The following is a 20,334-nucleotide window of genomic DNA, read 5'->3' as shown; positions in this document are numbered from 1 at the left end:
CACCAATGCAAGATCAGTGTTCTCACCTGACAACTGCTTTGTGAATGGCCAGTTTGTAAGGTAATTATGTTGTAAAGCTGCCCTGAGTCCCACTATTGGGAAAAAGGCGGATATAAATAAATAATAATCCTGTCTGTACTTTCTGTATTTCAGTTCCCTCTGAACTCCTTGCAGTCCCCCCTCCCCCTGCAACCATGTGTGTGTATACTTGTAATGCAAGATAACATCTGAGGAATCTGATGGATCAGGTGCCTGATGAAGTGGGCTGCAGCCCACAAAAACATGCCACAATAAATGGGTTAGTCTTTAAGGTGCCATCAGACCTGTTTGTTATTTTTGGTGCAAAATTAATGAAGGAGGTTTTACCCTGGGGGGCACCGGGGGGGGGGGGGAGATGGCAGCAGGAAACGGTATATGGCTATGGGAACAACCCTAACACATTTGTGTTTGCTGGACGTCCATCCACCACAACCCCTTTCTGTGTGGCATGACCATCCCTGCCTCCTTCCCCCCCACCCCACTTCTCCAACACCACCCAGACCACAGTGCTCCAAGCAGAGAGGACGTCTGCTCCAAAGATTGCCAGCTAACTCTGAGAAGCGACCCTACATTGCAGGGAGGGTGGAACCCAGGATTGATGGGAGGGGGCCCAGGGGCCGCCTATTTACCTATGTCAGCGGAGCATCCATCAGCAGGGGCACCCGCCCAGAAACAGAGCCTGGGACCTCAGCCCCCAGAGGCAGCCCAGGCAAAGCTTCCAACCCCACCCCCTCTTCCTCTCCAGCCCAGAAATGCAACTGCCCACCCACACACACACACACTTCCTGCAGGACAAAGTCCTGGTCACAGGCTGGGCTGAGGCTTGGGGAGGGGGCTTGCAGTCTGCACTTCTGGGAGGGCCTCTGCAGCTGTGACCCAGCCACTTCATCGCCACCGCCTGTCAACACTTGCCCAGCCAAAGTCTGTTACCAACTTTTGCTTGGCTCTTCTCCAGGACCCCTGAATGAATCATGGCCACGTGCTCAGAGCAGGAAAGAGCAGCACAGGGGGGCGGGGGTCAGAGCAAAAGGTTTATTGCAGCCGCAGCAGCGACTCGGATCTGTGGGTGCTGCAGGAGAGGAAAAGAAGGTGCTTCCCAGCTGTGTCTCTGGGACATGGGTGGCTCTTGGGGAGAGGAAGATGAATCCAGCCGGGGGTCAGGGTGGCGGGGTGCACAGATGTGCTCTCAGGTGGAGATTCAGGGCAGGTGGATTTCAAGAGACGCAATGGGGTCTTCGTGGTCTCAGTGGCAGGTTTGCTGGAGGAAAGACAAAACCAGGCCCAAATGGGAATTTGGTGCAGAGGACGGGATCACCCACTCCGGGAGAAAAACTGGCACATGGGGGCGGGGGGGACTGCTGCTCTTTGTGCAGGGTCCCCTCTAGCATGGGTGTGCAGCTGCCTCGGCCCAGGGCCAGCTCTTGCTTTGCAAACAGAGTGAAGTGTCACTCAGCGTTGGGCTCTCTGCAACTCCAGCTGCTTGTGCACTTCAAATGCCCTCTGGACATGCTCAGAGGCAGGCAGCTGACAGGTCCAAAGTCCCAGGGCAGACTCAGTCCCTCCTTGCTTTCAGCATGCCCTATTACTGCCACCATCGCAGAGACTTCGTTCAACTCCTCTCTTAGAACAGGGGCTGCCGTGAGAAGGTGCAAGCCTCGTCCCTGCGAAAGGAGTGTGTGCTTGGCTCCACGGCCACATGGGAGAATGGTTCAGAGCCCTGGGGGAGAGCCCCTCAAGGGGCTGGGCTCTACAGGAAGCTCCTATATCCTCTGTCCAACCAGGCAGAGGAGGTGGCTGCTGCTGCTGCTCCCCCCTGATTCTGCAATCCTGTGAACTCGGTGGATCCACCACCCTTTGGCCTGGGAGGCAGAGGCTATTTCGGGGGCAGGGAGGAGGTGCTCACCGGATCCCGGTCCTTCTTATCATTGCAGGTGCCACAGACGCAGCCAAAGAGACCGTTGAACATCTGGACGAAGCAGAGGCCCAGCTCCACTAGGCCGGAGCCCAGGAGGAGAGAGAAGAGGATCACATTGAACCGGGTGACACTGGGGGGGTCTAGGCAGGTGTCCCACAGATCGGTGTGGAAGAGGTAGCTCTCCTTGCTGCAGGTGCGGGGGAGACAGAACAGGGCATGAATGCTGACTAAGGACCCCTCCTCAAATTCACAAAGGTCACTATTATGCAACTAGCTTCATACCACCACCCCCTGCCCCCGGGTCCTTTGGGAAGCCCTCAGGCCTCAGGCAGTCACTGAACTTACATGGAATTCCCTGTGAGTTCATGGGAGTTTGAGGAGGAGTCCAGGAGGGGGGCTTGTGAGGCAGTTTTTAAAGCTCTCATGGGTTATTCATTTTCTTTGTTACGGTGTTTAAGTTTGTTGAAAGCTAGTTTTTTGCTTGCTATTGTGTTGCAAACTGCCTTGAGGATTTTTCACAGCAGAAAGGCGGAGTATATACATCTTTAAAATGCATAAACAAATGCATCTTTCAAGGCCAAGCTCAGAGGCTGCAACCAGCAGAGGGGAAATGTGCCTATGAGCAGAGAGGGCCTGGCCCAGGGCACTGGGGTGAGGGGCTTGCCTCAGCCTGGCATAGCTCAGGCTCCCTCATCTGGAAGCCCGGCTCCCCTGCCCTCCCCAAGGGAAACATTGGCTCTTTGGCCCTGGAACGAGGTGCAGACAAGGACCAGATATGTATTTGCTTCAATTGTCAACACTTTTATAGTGCTGCGTCCTTCTTGCAAGGAAAAATGAGATTATGTGTAGCAATTACAAAATTAGTACTGCAGTCCTGATTCCTTTGCTAGGCAGGATGGACATAGAATCATAGAATAGTAGGGTTGGAAGGGGCCTACAAGGCCATCGAGTCCAACCCCCTTGATGATTCATCAGTGTTTTAAGAGACAGGCTCCTGATAGCTGGAGATCTCTCTCAAGTCCTTGGAAGGAGACACTCATGACAGCTAGGGGTGGGGGAGAAGAGGTGTGTGTGACAAAGAGAAATAGCAGTGAATCATGGGGGAAGGGGGTTGGGGGCGGGGGGGGAGAGAGTTGCAAGTTAGCTGGAGGCATCTTGGCAGTGCAAGACTCTTTGGGGATTTGAAGTGGGGTAGCCAGACTGCTGCCGTCCTGGAGTTTCTGCTCTCTGACTCTACTGATGCTCAGTTTGGGCATTTGTGAGGAAACTAACTATTACAAGAATGCCAGGCCCCTCCAGCACCTCATCCTCCAAAGGACATCAAACCCTGGGTAGTGCTGTCCCTGGCCTGGAACTCCTTGCTACCTGGGGAGCTGCCTCACATGCAACATCGCACCTTAAAAAACGAACAGTTAAACACGTTCCCCTGAAGGTGCCATCCAAAGCCTGTTTGTTTGTTGTTTTCTAGATCAAAACTCCAAGGGGAAAACATCAAAAATCCACACTTAGACAATACCTTGATTAAGTTCAATCAAAATGCCACAAAATACCGTGCAAGCTTGCAAGTTATCCAGAACTTTACATCAAGCTGGGTGGCGAAACAATGGGGGATGGGGGAAGAAACAGAAATATTCAAAAATTAGGCCTGATTAGAGGGTCTGCAGTAGAGGGTCCTTTTCAAATGGTGACTGCAGGATGACTAAATTAGTTACTGGGAAGTGTTACAGGTATCAGCTTACACCTGGGAAAAGAAGCAATGGCTGAGCTGCCATGTCTGAAAGCATAAAGGCCATCTGCAGCTCAGATCAGACTTGCCTCTTGCCCTGGCTGAAACACAGCAGGTGGAGCACAGAAATAAAGAGAAGCATGGCAGTCTGTACATTAGCAAAGACAGAGATTAATTTTAGGTGGTGCACGGGTGAAAAAGTCAACTGGGGCCAAGCTGTATAGAATTACCTAGTGGTTGGAGGGCATGGAAACCTCAGGGCTTAAAGTCCCTCTTCAGGTGGCTTTAAAGCCTTTCCACAAGCCCAAACTCGGCCTCACTGCCCCACTTCTCCCTTCCCAGACAAGCCCCCCATCTGCTCCAGCCGGTTCACTCACCTGAAAGACTCCTTGTTGTTCCAAAAGGGGCGCCCCCAATCTGACAAAGTCCCATTTTCCCGGTATCTGCAGAGTGGCCCGTGCACCAGGCCCAGCATGGAGACGCCGATGGCATAGATGGCGCCCGCAACCCCTGTTGCTGCGAACAGCACCGAAAGGCACATCTGGAAGAGGGCAGGGAGGGGAGAGGGGGGAAAGGGCGTGTCACAGACCCCAAAGGCAAGAGGAGGGGATTGGTTGGCAACACCTCCACCCACGCCTGGCAGGGGTCCTCCGGGAACGGTGGCCAGGCAAAGGGCAGCAGCCCTGCCATAAGGCACGTTTTGAGAGACCAGATGTCAGGATTCTCTGCAGCTGCCATGGCTGTTGTACTTTGCCCCCCACCCCCCCAGCCACAACTCCACGCTGATCAGGCAGGCAGGCAGGTGGGCCAGGGGCAGAAGCAGGCTAAGGGCACGCCTCACAGCTCACCCCACAGCGGTTCCCGCAGCACCCGTCACGGCCGGTCGCCTGGATGTGCATGGCCGGCACCAGCACCTGTGGGACCAAAGGGCCATTCAGCCTGAGCAGCAGAGACTCAGCACACCAGACCCAGCCTGTGCCTTGTCCCCCACTGCCCCGGAGCCTCTGCCTGACCCACGGCCAAACCGGGGTGCAGGCAGGGAAACACTGGACACGAATGGGCCCCCTCTTCCACAGACAGGTTGAGGAAGACACATGCCCCACCCCCAGCCTGAGCACCCCTTTTTTCAGGGGCTGTTTTAATGACCCCCTCTGCAGGGTTGTCATGCAGGTGGAATCACAGAATCATAGAATAGTAGGGCTGGAAGGGGCCCACAAGGCCACCGAGTCCAACCCCCTGCTCAATGCAGGAATCCAAGTCAGAGCATCCCTGAGAGGTGGCTGTCCAGCCTCGTCTTGAACGCCTCCAGTGTGGGAGAGCCCACCGCCTCCCTAGGGAATGTGTTCCATTGTCGTATTGCTCTAACAGGAACTTTTTCCTGATGTTCAGCCGGAATCTGGCTTCCTGTAACTTGAGCCCATGATTCCGTGTCCTGCACTCTGGGATGAGCCAGAAGAGATCCTGGCCTTCTTCTCTGTGACAACCTTTCAAGTACTTGAAGAGCGCGATCATATCTCCCCTCAGTCTTCTCTTCTCAAGGCTAAACATGCCCAGTTCTTTCCGTCTCTCTTCATAGGGCTTTGTTTCCAGTCCCCCAATCATCTTTGTTGCCCTCCTCTGAACCCTCTCCAGTTTGTCTGCATCCTTCTTAAAGTGTGGTGCCCAGAACTGGACACAGTACTCCAGATGAGGCCTAACCAGTGCTGAGTAGAGGGGAACTAGTACTTCCCGGAATTTGAAAGCTATGCTTCTATTAATGCAGCCCCAAATAGCATTTGCCTTTTTTGCAGCCACATCACACTGTTGGCTCATATTCAGCTTGTGATTGACAACAATTCCAAGATCTTTCTCGCTTGTAGTGTGGTTGAGCCACGTATCCCCCATCATGTAATTGTGCCTTTGGTTTCTTTTTCCTAGGTGCAGAACTTGGCATTTATCCCTATTCAATGTCATTCTGTTGTTTTCTGCCCAGCGCTCCAGTCTATCCAGATCACTTTGAATTTTGTTTCTGTCTTCCAAAGTATTAGCTATCCCTCCCAATTTGGTGTCATCTGCACATTTGAACAGCATTCCCTGCACCTCCTTCTCCAAGTCATTAATAAAAATGTTGAAGAGCACTGGGCCCAGGACTGAGCCCTGCGGTACCCCACTCGTTACCTCTCCCCAGTTTGAAAAGGTCCCATTGATAAGCAACGGTACATGATCATTACTTTACAGATTTATTGTCTTTCAATATCCCACATTTAAGGATAGAAATCTTTCCAGGGTGGCTTACAAGTGAAATAAAAACGGAATAAAATCACTGCTTGACTGTACTGGGAGCTTCTCAGCGCCTTTCCCACAGGGCAGGCAGCGTCAGTTCACCCAATCTGTGCATGGGGAAGACATCTGGGGGCGGGGGTAGATTAGCAGCTGGAACAGGCCCCGGGGCATTCTTTGCCTACCTCCAGATTATTTCAGCTGATGCAACAACTGGATAAATGACCAATCCCGCTGCCTTCCCATTCATCTATCCCCCCCCCCGCCTCGCCCCGTCCTTACCATGACACCACCTCCAACGAGCCCCCCCAGGTAGAGGACCTCAGGTGTCAGGTGGCGGCCCCAGGCATGAACATACTGGGTCTTCCAGTCTGGGAATGCGAGGAGAATGTTGACCACAATGCACAGGAGGGCGAAAGGCCAGAGAGCCGCCCCCACCACCTTGGAGCAGGTCCCTGTGCACATGGCGGCAGCGCTGAGTGGGGCTCCGTGGGGCAAGGAGAAGGCTTACACGAAAGGCAAGGGAGGGGCTGCAACCCTGGGCTGGCATCGCCCAGACCATCATGCGAGGCCAGGAGGATGACGGCGAAGACAATGGCCCGTCCCACCAGCCAGCCCAGGGCTGTTCCCTTCCCGAGGCCATAAACGCCACCTTTGTCCCCAGCGCCAGCGGGCAACTTGGGGGAGTGGATCACAGTGCTGGGGGCAAGGAGCTCTTGGGCAGTGACATGTGCAGAATCCTCTGCCCCAAGGGATGAGCCGCAGCAGGGAGGGTCCCAGGTGGGGGTGGGCCTTGGCCGGGGTGTGTGTGATGGCATGCCTGCTCCCCTGCCAACCCTCATGCAGAGACCCCAAGGCCTGCCCCCTGCTGCCCCTGGAAGTTCCCCACAGGACATCGTGTCCTCCGTTCAGACCAAAGCAGAAAGGTGCCCTCAAAAGTCAAGAGGTCAAGGGGACGCCAGCGAGTGAGCCAAGCCACACGCAGAATAAAACTCCCGCAGTCACTGGCCAACCAGACCAAAGCGGGGGCGGGGCAGTCCTTCCCTGGCCGCTAATGCCTTCGGTCAGCCTCACCCTCTGGGGGAAGATTACTGGGTTCAATTCCGCCCCCAGCCCCCTGGCTCCAAGATGCAAGGCCACATTTGGTTCACAGCTCTGCCACCCCAACAGCCCCAAACTGCGCCCCAGTTCTGAAATCCAGCAGAACCCCCTCTTCCCGGACCCTGGCCAAAATAAATCCTTTGATTTCACACCATTTATTGGGACTCCGCACCAGCTGGGCACACAGAGGTTCTTGGGTCTTTGCTGAGACCACAGACATCATCCAGACACACACCTTCCTGACCCCCAGGACACCCTGTCCCCCCCCGGAAGACACGGAACGGTGCCCCATGGCCAGGCACGATGACATCAGCGATGCCGAGAGCATGTGCCCGGCTTTCCGCCTGCCGTGCTGGGTCTTCGCTGAGGGGCTGCCACTGGCCGTCGTCTCCCTGGCGCTCAAAAAGGTCTCCAGCCACCAGGACGTCTCCCTGGGCAGTGCCTCGCACCATGAGGCTGACATCGCTGCCCGTATGGCCAGGCGTGGGCAGCACTTCCAGATGCCCTGCATGAAGAGGGTAGGGGACGCCTCGGGGCAGCCCTGTGGGGAGGTAGCGCCCATCGGGCTGGCTGACGTCGGTGCCCACAATCAGCTCTGCCAGGGGGAAGAGGTTCAGGTTGCCCACGTGGTCAGAGTGGCCGTGGGTGCAAACAACATGCTGGATGTCGCCTGGGGACACGCCCTGCTTGGCCAGCCCTGCCAGCAGCTGGTCCCGGCCCCACGGCCCCCCCGTGTCCACCAGGGTGAGGTGCGGTCCCAGAACCAGAGAGACTGTCCCATCTGCCCGGCTGCTGCCATCGGGCAGCTCTTCAGAGTAGCCCTCTTGCAAGACCAGCACCGAGTAGGGGCAGCCAGGGATGAGGGGCCCCACGAGGGGGGCTGTCTGCAGCACGGCAGGGTCGGAGGTCAAAGGGCAACGGGCCATGAAGAGTGGAGGGAGTGGTGCCGGAAGAGCAGAGCTGGTGGCTGTGGGTCACTGCTGGGGCTTCGGGGTGCTCTGGCAAAGAGCCCTGCCTGGGCCTGATGCAGAAGGAGATGGAGGGACTCCAGGCAGATGCGTCCAGCACTTCCCGGCCAGGCCGACTCAGAACGCCTTCAAGAGAGGAGAGGGGGAGACAGATCAGGAGCCTAGGCCCTGACCGTTGCCCGCTCCACCAGGACCACTTGGGCTTTGCTTGCCAAGGGCACAATCCAGGATTGCGTTCTGCGGTGCTGAGCGAGGCTTCCAGGGCACTGCAAAGGGCAAATGCCGAGGGGGCCAATGATGCTGGCTGGAGCACTGGTGCCTTACACAGGAGACACTCTCGGGTCTGATACCAGGGTGGGGCGCAGAGGGGCACCCCTGCATTCTGTCCCTGCGCCCCATTCCACACCCTCTGGGAATCTACTCCTTGCTTTATTTGCAGCTTGCCTTTCTTTCAGTTTGACATTCATTTTACCATGTCCTGCCTAGGGGTGTTTCTCTTCCACCCCCACCCCAAACAAAACAAAGTTGAAACAAAAGGGGATGTGACTTAGGGATGGGGGGCATTTATCTTTAACAAGTTCTCCAATCCATCTTTATTATGTCTGTATTGCAAGTGTTGAGGCTGAACATGGCTTGCAACAACCCTGCAATATTGTCCACTGTTCTTTTCCCCAAATTGTAGAATCTGTGTATGTGTGTGTGCACGGGTGGGGGGAGATTCAGCCCCCCCCATTATGAACTGCCGCTTCTAGACTATTTTTGAAAAATTCTCTACTGCCCTTCAGCATAGCTTCCAAGGTTGATTGCAAAATCAAGATAAACATTTTAAAAAACATATTTTAAATCATCATTACATTCAGGTCTGGGAAAATAAAAGCATCCTTGCGCAGTGCAGAGAAACCAACAATGTCAGGACTGGGCCAGCTTCTCTGGGGTGGGAATTACACAAATGGGGGGCCAGCACAAAGGACATCAGAACAGCCTTGTGCTGGATCAGGACAAAGGGGCCCCAGCTCATCCATCATTCTGTTTCCGCAAGTGGCCAAGCAGGGGCCCCCGTGGGAACCACACAAGCAGGACAGGGGGTAATAACAGGACCGTCCCGCTCGCATTCCCCAGCAACAGGGGTACACAGGCATACTGTCTATGGCAAAGGGGTTAATATCTAGCTCTATTTATATCTGCCACAAGACGCAGTGATGACCACCATTTTGGATGGCTTTAAAAGGGGGTTGGACGAACTCCTGGAGGAGGAGGAGGCTCTCCATGGCCACTAGTCCTCATGGCTGTGTGCTGCCTCCAGTACCAGAGGCAGTCTGCCTACCTGCCTAAACAACACTACAAGCGAGAAAGGTCTTGGAATTGTTGTTGATCACAAGCTGCATATGAGCCAACAATGTGATGTGGCTGCAAAGAAGACCAATGCTCTTTTGGGCTGCATTCATAGAAGCATAGCTTCCAAATCCCGGGAAGTACTAGTTCCCCTCTACTCAGCACTGGTTAGGCCTCATCTGGAGTACTGTGTCCAGTTCTGGGCACCACACTTTCAGAAGGATGCAGACAACCTGGAGAGGGTTCAGAGGAGGGCAACAAAGATGATCAGGGGACTGGAAACAAAGTCCTATGAAGAGAGACTGAAAGAACTGGGCATGTTTAGCCTTGAGAAGACTGAGGGGAGATATGATAGTGCTCTTCACGTCCTTGAAAGGTTGTCCCAGAGAGGAAGGCCAGGATCTCTTCTCGATCATCCCAGAGTGCAGGACATGGAATCATAGGCTGAAGTGACAGGAAGCCAGATTCCGGCTGAACACCAGGAAAAATTTCCTGACTGTTAGAGCAATACGACAATGGAGCCAATGACCTGGGGAGGTGGTGGGCTCTCCCACACTGGAGGCCTTCAAGACGAGGCTGGACAGCCACCTGCTAGGGATGCTCTGACTTGGATTCCTGCACTGAGCAGGGGTTGGACTCGATGGCCTTGTAGGCCCCTTCCAACCCTTGTTGTTGTTGTTCAGTCGTGTCCGACTCTTTGTGACCTACATCAGTTGCTGGGGAACGTGGGTGGGAGGGTGTTGCTGCACTCGTGTCCTGCTTGTGGGATTCCCGTGGGCCGCTGGCTAGCCACTGTGCAAAGAGAATGTTGGGTGAGATGGGCCCTTGGTCTGATACAGCTCGTGGGTTGTCTTATGTTCTACTCATCAGGACTAGTAGCCACGGATAGCCCTATCCTCCTCCACGAATTTATTTAACCCCCTTTTAAAGCCATCCAGTTTGGCGACCGTCACCACACCTTCTCGAAGCAAATTCCGGTTCGACTCCGCGCGTGTTCGGAAGTCCTGCCTGCGACGTGCGCGGAGTCCCCCGCGATCAGCGTCGCGGGACGCCCCCGGCGGGCGCTGGTGCTCCGGGAGGGAGGGAAATGTCCCCCTCCCCACCTGGCACCGCTGTGGACGCCGCCTCTGGCCTGCCCCGCTCGCTCGCCCGTTTCCCACGCTGAGCGGCCCCGGGCCTTGCGACCTCCCCTCCCGGGCGGGCGCTGCGGCCCCGGGGCCGCCCCGGTGGCGCCTTCGGCACTCCCCGCTCCGCAGTACCCTGTCTCGGATCTTGGCCTGTGCGACCCTGGCAGCCTCGTCTTCGGCGCCTTTCCGATCAGGCCCGACGGGGAGTTTGCTGCCTCCACAGCGGCGCCGCCGGGAAGGCCGCCCGCCCGCCTCGCCCGGCCCGGCCCGCCGCCCGGCGGAGGCCCTGCGCGCGGCGCGGGGAGCTCCCGCCCGCCGCTCGGGGGTTCCGCGAACGGCGCCTCCCGCCGCGCCGCAGAGCCGCGCCTGCCCTCGCGGGCGCGCGTCACACGCGCCGCTGCTTCGCAAGGGGCGGGCGCGGGCCCTCCGGACCGCGAAGGCTGCGCTCCCTGCAGGCGCGCGGGGTCGGCCCACCTTGCTCCGGGGAGCCGCCGCCGCACGGGCCCGCTCACGAGTCGACCCGCATTCCGGACGGGCCGCCCCGCGGACTCCCCAGGCCCAGCCGGAAGTACAGGGCCGCCTCCTAGTGCACCGCTCTAGGACCTTTCCCTCTCTTCGGCCTCGGCTTCCGGCCTTCCTCTGAGGCCTGGCAGGGTGCAGCGCCTCAGAGGAAGAGCGCGCATGCGCCTGAAGCCTCTGGCAGGACCGGAAGCGGAAAAGGGGACGGGGCGAGACGGCGGCCCCGACCGTCCTGGGCGCCAGAGGCGTCGCCGCCGACGCGATCTGTCCGGGTAAAAAGGGGGCGGTGGCGCCGTTTTGGCCGTGACGTCACAGAGGGTCTGCTACCGTATTGGCTGGCGGAGGCGCCCCCGGGGGTGCCCCGCCCTGGCTGTAAGTCTCCGCGGGGCCCTTCGCGCTCTGCACATGCTCGGGGGCGCTCGTCATTGTGCCTCGTTTGCGGGGGCTTCCCTGCAGGGCGGAGCTGCCGGGCGACGGGGCGGAGGGTCCAGATGGGCTGGCCCTGCCCCACGATACAGACCCGGGAGGCCAGGGGGTCTCTGGCCCCCCACTCGAGCGGGGGCGCCGCCCGCTTCCTTCCTTGGAGGCATTTCTTGCCATTCTCTTCGGCCCAACAGCTGCGGATCTCCGGGGGGGGGGGGGCGGTGTTTCAGAAAAATTAGAACCGCAAAATGCAACATGATGCGGCGGGGGGGGGGGGGGAGAATATTCTGAAACCTTAAACACACAAAAGCGTAAAGCAATTTGAACCAGATAAAAGCAACTAATAATAAACCAGCAGGAGCCGAGAAAACAGCAACAGATGTTAAGAAGCCCTCAAGGGCCCCACAGAATTGAAGGTCTGCCACAGAGGCGGCCACATTGGTGCCCATGGCTCTGGCTGGGACGTGGCCCCTCGCACAGCTCCCCATCCTGTGGCGCTGCTGTGGGGAGGCCAGCCACGAGTGGGGCTGTGGTGTCTCTGTCCCCTGCTGCAGGCCGCCTTCACCGCTGGCTGGGGCCACATGACCTCCCACCGCCAAGATGGCAGAAGAGAAGAAGCTGAAGGTGAGCAGCACGCAGCTGCCAACCGAGTCCATGAAGGCCATGGCTGAGTCGATGGGCATTGGGCAGGTGCCCGAGGAGACCTGCCAGCTCCTGGCGGACGAAGTCAGCTACCGCATCAAGGAGATTGCGCAGGTGGGTGGGGAGGGGGAAGCCCCTGCTTGGGGGAGGGCATCTCCGGCACCCCTCTCCATCCGCCCCTCCCCCTTTCAGGCCTGCCATCGGGGCATTTGGTCTGTCCGGGCCTGTGGGTGCCCCCTTTTGCTCCGTACTGTATCTGCACTCATCCTCCCCAGGATGCGCTGAAGTTCATGCGGATGGGGAAGCGGCGGAGCCTCACAACTGGGGACATTGACTGCGCTCTCAAGCTGAAGAACGTTGAGGTGAGCGCCGGAGGGCCTCCCCCCTACCTGGGGGTTTTGGCAGGGCTGGGGAAAAAGCCATCCCAAGTGTCTGCATTAGGAGGGCAGGCAGTGTGTGTGTGTGGGGGGGGGCTGGCAGGGCATGTGCCCTGAAAGCCTGGATTTCTTGTGGATTGAAAACATTACTGGGGCAGGCAGCTGGGAAGACCTAGTCTACCAGTGGTTTTCCCCTGAGGAATACTGGGCAGGGAGGGCAGGTCTCATATTTGGGACTTAGGAGGGCTGCGGCTGGCAGGTTGGGTTAGGAGGGGCACCTGGCTGGTTCTGGGGTGATGCTGCTGCCTTCTGGGTCCTCATCTCTTTGCTTCTCTATTCCTGACCCTGTTGCAGCCACTGTACGGGTTTCACGCACAGGAGTTCATCCCATTCCGTTACGCCAGTGGGGGAGGCCGAGAGCTCTACTTCTATGAGGAGAAGGAGGTGGACCTGAGTGACATTATCAACACACCTCTCCCCCGTGTCCCCCTCGATGTTTGCCTCAAGGGTGAGGGGAGGGGAAGGGCGGGGGTCGGGCGGGGATTCTCTGGGCGGTGTATCCACAACCTGTTGAGGGAGGGCTCTGAGATTCATTTCTGCTCTTATTCTGGTAGCACACTGGCTGAGCATCGAGGGGGTTCAACCTGCCATCCCAGAAAACCCTCCGCCAGGTGAGTGGCAAGCCCCGGCATCGGCCTTTGGGGTGTTTCTTTGTGGGCGAAGGCAGCTTCCTGTCCAGAGACAAGGAGGGCTGTTCACAAGCCATGGCTCCTGTACCCCGGCAGGTGTGGGTCAGCACAGGCAAGGCCCTCGGCCTCAATCCGTCCCTCTCTCCTCCACAGCCCCCAAGGAGCAGCAGAAAGCTGAGGCCACGGAGCCTTTGAAAGCCACGAAGCCTGGCCAGGAGGACGAGGGTGCCCTCAAGGGCAAAGGGCAAAGTGCCACGCCATCTGAGGGCAAAGGTCAGCCACGCTGCAGTCTTGAGGAAGTCGGGGTGGATGGAAGCCAAGATGGCAAAGGGTTTCACCCAAGATGGTGCGCACATGCCCCACTCAGTGCGTTTGTGCATCATCCAAGCATCCACTTGGAGCGGTTGTTGCACTTTAGAAGCTTTTATGAAAAGAGGGGGAGTTGTTGAGGGGAGTGTGCAAAGAGCCCACGGGGCTATCTGCCAGAGCAGAGCCTTTTATACTTTTACATTCGGATTCCTTCCGAGTGTTGCAGCAGCCTGTCGTGGGGGGGAATAATCTTTGGCTGGCACGTGGAAGCAGTTTGCAGAGTCCCTTCTTGCACCTTCACATCTTGGCCTTGTTGCACCTTCGTATTTGTTTGCGCCACAAGGGATTTCCTGCAGCCATATTTCATGGGCAAAAGGTTTGTGTCCCTCTAAACGGGCTCCCAGGGGCAGGAGGAGGTTGTCAGGAAAGAGCAGTGCAAGAGGGAAGGGGGTGGGCTGGGAGGACGCTTTGTTCCTCGTAACACTGCTTATCTGGCTTCTCCCCCACCTCCAGGTAAAGAGAAAAAAGCCCCCCTTCTGGAGGGGCCTCCCTTGAAGCTGAAGCCACGCAGCATCCATGAGCTCTCAGTGGAGCAGCAGCTGTACTACAAGGAGATCACCGAGGCCTGCGTGGGCTCCTGCGAGGCAAAGCGGGCGGTGAGGAGCCAGGCCCGCCCGCCCACCCACCCCCAGCTCAGAATCCCAGCTCAGCTGGCTTTGCCCTATGCCCCCGCCCCCCCGCCCCCCCGCCTCGTATCTGGCCAACCTTTTGCTGTCCCTCCCCACCCCACCCCACCCCACCCCACCCCACCCCCGATGGCAGAGAACAGTCCACAACTTGCTCCGGACTGTGCCCCCCCACATACGCACTTGCTCCTGTGTGGCCGATGCGTGAGCCCCGCCCTTTCTCTTGCACGGCCGATGCGTGAGCCCCGCCCTTTCTCTTGCACGGCCGATGCGTGAGCCCCGCCCTCTCTCCTGCCCAGTCTTCCCAGCCCCACTGAACCTGCAGCTTCTCACAGTCCTCCATTCTCCCCACAGGAGGCCCTTCAGAGCATCGCCACAGACCCTGGCTTGTACCAGATGCTGCCTCGGTTCAGCACCTTCATCTCTGAAGGGGTAAGGAGTGGGGAGTGGAGCGCAGGCCTCCTACCCTGCGTGCCTCTGGCTTCTTTCCTCCAGAAGGTCTGTTTTGCCCCCAGTGGCGTTTTGTTTGGAGTGGGGGCGGTGTGAGCCCCAAGGCCCTGGCCCTTCTCTCTGCGCATAGCGGCGCAGCGCCACTTCCCTGGTGGTAGAGTTGGACTCTCTCCCAGGCGCTGCTGCACCCAGCCCCAGCTGTAAGGTGAGGAGCTGCAGGCCCCCTGAGGCTGCTGGGGCTGGACCCGCCTCTCCAGCCTGAAAGCACTGCCCAGAGTAGTGCTGGAGGAGGAGGGCGCCCTGCCGCCTTCTCCGAGGTGGTGTGCTCGACCTCCTAGCTGGGCAGGGGGCAGGGACACAGCCAGCCAGCCCTCCTCTAGCAGTGTTGCCCCAGGCACTGGAGAGGAGTCGGGGGAGGCATGGGCAGGCGCGGGGGCATCTCTGTTCCTCTCCCACTGAGAAGCTGCCTTGTGCTGTCTGGAGAAAGGCAGCTAGACTGGCCCTGCTGGCCACAGAAGCCTCCCCTAAAGGTGACAGGTGCGCTCAGCAGATAAACTTTCACACTCTTGGTATTCAGATAAATCATAAGTGGCTCAGCTAACGGATAATATTTTGGTTCCATGAGATTTTGTGTTCTCCATACAAGTAGTTTACTCTTCTTTAAACATCAAAATAAGCAGAGGAGTTATAGGATATAAAATGCATTGCATACCACCACAAAGCACTCAGTGGCTCAGAGAATGACTGAAAGGGCTTCAGACACCATCTTAAGCGGCTTGTCTTTATTTAGAATCTTATCACAGCTAATGGCAGCAGTCCCACGGAAGAAGCAGGCTTGGGTTGCTATTGCCAGAGCAGCCCGGGTCAGTTCAGATCCCTCAGTTTTCAGTAGTAAAATGTCTCTTCAGTGTACAAGAATCAGATGCTAGAGAGCTTCAATATCATAAACAAGATTATTTCCACAAATACTTTTCTGCCTGATGTTCCTATTGACTCCTCATCTCAGACTTTGTCCTTTGCCTTAATCTTTTCCTAAGATGTAGGGAGGCAACGCAGGAGAAAATAAGAGGGAAACTATTTTCAAAGTGCCTAAGCCATTTTTTCATGCCCAACACATTTTGGAATAAGATTCTTCAGTGGCATCTATATATATATATGAAATACCTATAATCATGTACTTTGGGTCATAAAGACACAATTTAAATAGTTTAAAATGCTTCTTAACAAGCTGATTATCCTGAATTTTGTTCAGAAATGCCTTGGGAATGAATAAACCCCTTAGGTGCTTGAAGGAGAGATTCTCTTGTGTTGTGTTTTTCCTGAGATGAAGAGAGCACAACCAACTGGGTCAGAAAGCAAGGACGTTTGCTTGGGGCAAAGTTGAAGAAGGCAGTTGTTAACTAGGAAAGGTGAGAGAAGCAAAAATGGAATGGAGCCCACATTTCCCCGTCCCTCTCCACTCCAGGTGCGAGTGAATGTAGTACAGAACAACCTGGCCCTTCTTATCTACCTCATGCGGATGGTGAAAGCTCTGATGGACAACCCCACCCTCTACCTGGAGAAATACGTGAGTGGCTGCGTCTCGGGGACACTGGGGGGGGGGGCGGGGGCTGTGGGGGCAGAGGCCTGCTGGTGCTGACCAGCCCAGTGTTCTGCTCTGCCACGCTGCAGCTCCATGAACTGATCCCCGCCGTGATGACCTGCATCGTGAGCCGGCAGCTGTGCCTCAGGCCTGATGTGGACAACCACTGGGCATTGCGGGATTTTGCTGCCCGTCTCATTGCACAGATCTGCAAGAACTTCAGCACCACCACCAACAACATCCAGTCCCGGATCACCAAAACCTTCACCAAGGTGACAGCATGGGACCCGGGAGGGGGCATGGAGGAGGACCCTCCCCTCACACCAACTCCTCTCTCCCTTTCCTCTCCTCCACCAGAGCTGGGTGGATGAGAAGACGCCATGGACAACGCGGTATGGATCTATTGCTGGCTTGGCTGAACTTGGGCACGATGTGAGTAGCACCATGCTGCCCTGGGGCATGCTGGAAAGGCCTCTTGGGTGGCCTGTGGCTAGCGGCGGCCTTGAGTCTCTGCTGGAGCATGTTCACTCCCCGCAGGTGATCAAGACGCTGATCTTGCCCCGGCTGCAAGTGGAGGGGGAGCGTGTCCGCGCCGTGCTGGAGGGACCCGTGGTCAGCAACATTGACAAGATCGGGGCTGACCATGTCCAGAGCCTCCTGCTGGTAAGGGGGCAGGAACCCCGCTGCAGGGAGGCATGCCAGAGCCCCTGACCCACAGGCTGGCCGCTTCCCAAAAGGGGCTGGGGTGGAACCTTCTTTCTTCATGTGCGGAGACATGTAAAGCACCCATGTTCTGGGATGGCGGGGGTCCAGTTTTCCATGTCTTGTGTGGAGGATGGGGGCATTTGACTCATTTGGGGGTTGGACTCGATGGCCTGGGGCTGGACTCGATGGCCTTGTAGGCCCCTTCCAACCCTACTATTCTATGATTTGGAGAGAAGGAACGCGGACGTTGCCCTATGGGGAGGGGCGGTTCCCCTTGGTGTGGTTTGGGTCTGCCTGCTCTTCTCAGCCCCTGCATCTATCCGTCCCCTGCAGAAGCACTGTGCTCCAGTCCTGGCCAAGCTGCGCCCTCCACCTGACAACCAGGAGGCCTACCGGGCCGAGTACGGGGCACTGGGCACCCTCCTCTGCACCCACGTGGTCAAGGCCCGGGCCCAGGCTGCCATGCAAGCCCAGCAAGTGAACCGCACCACCCTGACCATCACACAGGTAACAGAGCCAGCATCCCACCCCGTACTTCCTTATGCCCAGGGAGGGAAACGTGTGGCCCTCCCCATGTTGTCGGGCTGCAGTGCCCATCAGCCCTGGCCAGCCTAGCTGGGGGGGATGATGGGAGTTGCAGTGCAACTCTCCCCACACACCCTCAGTGTAGCATTCTGCCACCCCAACAACCTTTGGCTCCCAGCCTGGTGATTGGGGTCCCCTCTGACTTCAGAAGGTGACCCTCCCCAGTTTGCCCACTGTGCCTCTCTCTCTCTCCCCGCCCAGCCCCGCCCGACGCTGACGCTGTCCCAGGCCCCCCAGGGGGGGGGCAGCAGTGCCTCACGGGCCCCCAGCATCCTCAAGATGCCCAGCTCCATCACGCTGCCCATGCAGACCCTCGTCTCGGCCCGGCCGACCACCCCCACGCAGCCCTCGCCGCCCCCCACCAAGTTCATCGTCATGTCCTCTGCCTCCGGCACCTCCACCTCCCAGCAGGTATGGAGGGACCGGTGGGGGGGCTGAGAACAGCTGCTGTTGGTGGGAGCAGGGGGTTGCTGGAGGAAGCTGCTCCTCCTAGGGGGGGCAGACTCTTCTGTGACTTTCTCTCCCCCTCCCCCCCAGGTGATCACACTCAGCGGTGGCCCCGCAGCCACCTCCACCTCCCCGGTCACCACCACGGTGCCCAGCACCCAGCCCCTGGTGAAACTGGTTCCAGGGAGCCAGGCGGCCCCCAGCCCCGCAGTGTCGGGCAGCCTCCAGAAGTACATTGTGGTGTCCCTGCCGCCCGCCACAGAGGGCAAAGGGGCGGGCGCCCAGCTCTCGCCCTCCACCGGCCCCCCCAGCCTGGCCCTATCCGCTGGCAGCATCAAGCAGGAACGGAGCGACAGCCCGCAGCCCCCGAGCAGCGCGGGCACCACGGCTGCCGCCGCCTTCCTCGCCAAGGCGAATGGGGCTCCAGGGCTGGTGCCGGCCTCCCCGCAGCCCTCCTTGTGAGGCTGGCTGGCCGGCGGGCGGGCGGGAGCATAGCCTTTCTTCACGTGGGCGTGGCAGTGGCAGGCAGGCTGGGCGCTTCCTTCACCCAGGTGGACGGCCTGCCCAGTGCCAAGGGGAGCCAAGCTTTTCTGAGGAAGACACCCTCTGCCATCATCTTCCGCCTGCCACTTGCTTTCTGGACTCCCCGTCTGAAATGGGCAAAGATGTACTCTCAGCATGGCCTGCACATTGGCCACCCCAGGAATCTGTGGGCTACCAAGGGAGACTCACTGAGCCAGAGAGAAAAGGGGGGGGGGGAATACTGGGATTCCTCGCTGTAGCATGAAGCAGGCATGCTGCCGCCACTCCCTCTTCCCTGTCCCTCCAAATATAAATGTACACAGGTGCTCTTTGGGATCCAGTAAACATGCCTCTTCTACCTCTTGTCACGTGTGTGGTGTTCCCTTGCAGACCTCCCCCCCCATGTGGGACCCAGGGAGGTCTCATGCAGGCAGTGGGGGACCAATCTCCACCACCACGCAGTTCATAATGACGTCTGATTGCAACCTGCGTGGGAGGCGGAGATTTCAGAGGAGCCAGCCCCAAGTACAATGCTGCAGCTGGTGCAGCTCACACAATCCCCACCTGCGAATAGAGGGGAAGGCGCAGGAGGGAAGGTGGTTCTCTGTTCCCCCAGTGGCTTTTGTTGGGGGATCAGCCCCCAGCGGATGGTGCAGACTCTGCCACAGCACAGGCTGGTATGCTTGCTTTGGGGTTGCTTCAACTCGGCGATGCATTTGGAGCCTCCAGGGCATGTGTTCTGGGCGTGGGGATCCCCAACCGGTTCTGCCAGCTCTTGCTGGGCTGTCTGCGCAAGTTCAGTCTGATACCCGCGTGGGAGGGAGCTCTGTCCGCCGGACCCAGAAATGTGGCAGGTAGGGGGCCTCCCCCACTCTTGCCCTTGGGTTGGTTTCCTTGTCCCCAGAGAAGGGGGGTGGGGGCTCCCCTTCTCCTGGGGCCAGCAGCAGAACAGGGGCCTTGACCAGCACTCCTGGGTGGGGGGCAAAGAGAGGAGACCCCCAGCAGCTGCAGCTCTTTCGACTGCGCTGTAGGGAGAAGCAGCGTCCTGCGAACTCCTGGGTTCCTTGACGAGGAGGGTCACGCGGCGGGGGGGGGCGGAAGGACTCCTGGGCGCTCTATGACGAGCGAGATGCTCGGGGTTGCTGGGGGGGGGGGCTTCCTAAGGGCTGAGGAGGGAGCAGAACTTAGTAGGGGACGGACACAGGCGAACCCTCCGCGGCTGCTTTACTGGCCGAAGCGGCCTCCCGGCTGCCGGCGAGGCGAGGCGGCAGCGGCCTTGCGTCGCCCGCGCTGCCCTGGCCACCCCGGCGGGGGCTCCCTGCGCATCGCGCGCTGCAGCCGGCGGGCGTCGTAGGTCACCTGCCCCCGCAGGGGGGCGCCAGGAGGAGGCGGGGTCCGGGGCCGCCGCCCCTTGGGCCGGGGGCGCAGGATCAGGACGCGGGCGGGGAGGCCCGGCGGGAGGCTGCTCCCCCGCGGCGAGGCCGAGCGGCTCCGGGGCCGCCTGGAGGGGGCGCGCGGCGGCGTCCTCTTCTCCAGCACGGCGAGCGGCGGGCCCAGCCAGCAGCTGCCGTGCGCGTCGTCAGAGGAGCGGCGGGTGCGGGTGCGGGCGCTGCCGGTCGGGGTGGCCTCCGGGCGCTGCGCCTGCTGCGCCCCAGCCCGACGCCGCCCGGGCCGGGAGGCGCAGCGGCAGGTGCTGCAGACGCGCTTCGCGGGGCGGCCGCCTCCTGCGCGGGGAGAGAAGGGAGGGTGGAGGCGCTCGAGGACGCTGCGCCCTGTCCCGCGCCCGCCCCTGCCTGGGCCTGGCCGAGGCGGCGGAGCCCCCGCGAGCCCGGCGGGACCTCCCGGAACGGCCCGGCCCGGCCCTCCGATGCGGGGGGTGGGGGGGATGCTTGGCATTCTTGGGGGGAGCACTCTGCGCGTGCTTCGGGGAG

At 58.8% G+C, this 20,334-nt stretch overlaps 3 protein-coding genes across 6 annotated transcripts; 1 reads left to right on the top strand and 2 right to left on the bottom strand.

Moving 5' to 3' along the window:
• Nucleotides 1-1,057: 1,057 nt before the first annotated feature.
• On the bottom strand, nucleotides 1,058-11,412 carry LOC146343265 (uncharacterized). The gene is made up of 6 exons (XM_084808141.1): nucleotides 11,314-11,412; nucleotides 10,600-11,250; nucleotides 4,529-4,594; nucleotides 4,058-4,221; nucleotides 1,943-2,141; nucleotides 1,058-1,297 (listed from the first exon to the last, which is right to left on the bottom strand). Exons 1-6 carry the CDS (start codon nucleotides 11,410-11,412, stop codon nucleotides 1,283-1,285), a joined length of 1,194 nt encoding a protein of 397 aa, XP_084664267.1. The 3' UTR covers nucleotides 1,058-1,282.
• Nucleotides 6,222-11,057, bottom strand: MBLAC1 (metallo-beta-lactamase domain containing 1). Its single transcript, XM_084807025.1, has 2 exons — nucleotides 10,942-11,057; nucleotides 6,222-8,134 (listed from the first exon to the last, which is right to left on the bottom strand). The coding sequence occupies exon 2, from the start codon at nucleotides 7,964-7,966 to the stop codon at nucleotides 7,196-7,198; it is 771 nt and encodes a 256-aa protein (XP_084663151.1). The 5' UTR covers nucleotides 7,967-8,134; nucleotides 10,942-11,057; the 3' UTR covers nucleotides 6,222-7,195.
• On the top strand, nucleotides 11,169-18,761 carry TAF6 (TATA-box binding protein associated factor 6). 4 transcript variants are annotated; one of them, XM_084807019.1, is made up of 15 exons: nucleotides 11,169-11,258; nucleotides 11,964-12,165; nucleotides 12,327-12,413; nucleotides 12,783-12,936; nucleotides 13,043-13,099; nucleotides 13,271-13,390; nucleotides 13,940-14,082; nucleotides 14,467-14,544; nucleotides 16,028-16,129; nucleotides 16,234-16,416; nucleotides 16,502-16,576; nucleotides 16,682-16,807; nucleotides 17,183-17,356; nucleotides 17,636-17,845; nucleotides 17,972-18,761. In XM_084807019.1, exons 2-15 carry the CDS (start codon nucleotides 12,010-12,012, stop codon nucleotides 18,341-18,343), a joined length of 2,037 nt encoding a protein of 678 aa, XP_084663145.1. In that variant the 5' UTR covers nucleotides 11,169-11,258; nucleotides 11,964-12,009; the 3' UTR covers nucleotides 18,344-18,761. The 4 variants fall into 4 exon arrangements, with proteins under 4 accessions (XP_084663145.1, XP_084663144.1, XP_084663147.1 ...); XM_084807018.1 differs by having other exon boundaries at nucleotides 11,169-11,358; XM_084807021.1 differs by lacking the exon at nucleotides 17,636-17,845.
• The last annotated feature ends 1,573 nt before the right edge of the window (nucleotides 18,762-20,334 follow it).

Source organism: Heloderma suspectum, chromosome 6 (assembly GCF_057233095.1).
Source record: "Heloderma suspectum isolate Gila_16-S chromosome 6, 16-S_ref, whole genome shotgun sequence".
NCBI classification, from domain to species: Eukaryota; Metazoa; Chordata; class Lepidosauria; order Squamata; family Helodermatidae; genus Heloderma; species Heloderma suspectum.
Note: the sequence above shows the minus strand (reverse complement) of the source record. Positions and strands in the feature narration are given on the sequence as shown.

What these genes read in the sequence shown, in the direction of transcription:
- MBLAC1 (XM_084807025.1), bottom strand. Translation starts at nt 7,966, where the DNA reads ATGGCCCGTTGCCCTTTGACCTCCGACCCTGCCGTGCTGCAGACAGCC.
- LOC146343265 (XM_084808141.1), bottom strand. Translation starts at nt 11,412, where the DNA reads ATGACGAGCGCCCCCGAGCATGTGCAGAGCGCGAAGGGCCCCGCGGAG. An exon ending in AGGCCAAGATCCGAGACAGG is followed by an intron (nt 4,595 to 10,599) that starts GTACTGCGGAGC and finishes TTGGTCCCACAG; the next exon opens with GTGCTGGTGCCGGCCATGCA. An exon ending in GCTGCGGGAACCGCTGTGGG is followed by an intron (nt 4,222 to 4,528) that starts GTGAGCTGTGAG and finishes GCCCTCTTCCAG; the next exon opens with ATGTGCCTTTCGGTGCTGTT.
- TAF6 (XM_084807019.1), top strand. Translation starts at nt 12,010, where the DNA reads ATGGCAGAAGAGAAGAAGCTGAAGGTGAGCAGCACGCAGCTGCCAACC. An exon ending in TGGCTGAACTTGGGCACGAT is followed by an intron (nt 16,577 to 16,681) that starts GTGAGTAGCACC and finishes CACTCCCCGCAG; the next exon opens with GTGATCAAGACGCTGATCTT. An exon ending in CCACCCTGACCATCACACAG is followed by an intron (nt 17,357 to 17,635) that starts GTAACAGAGCCA and finishes CTCCCCGCCCAG; the next exon opens with CCCCGCCCGACGCTGACGCT.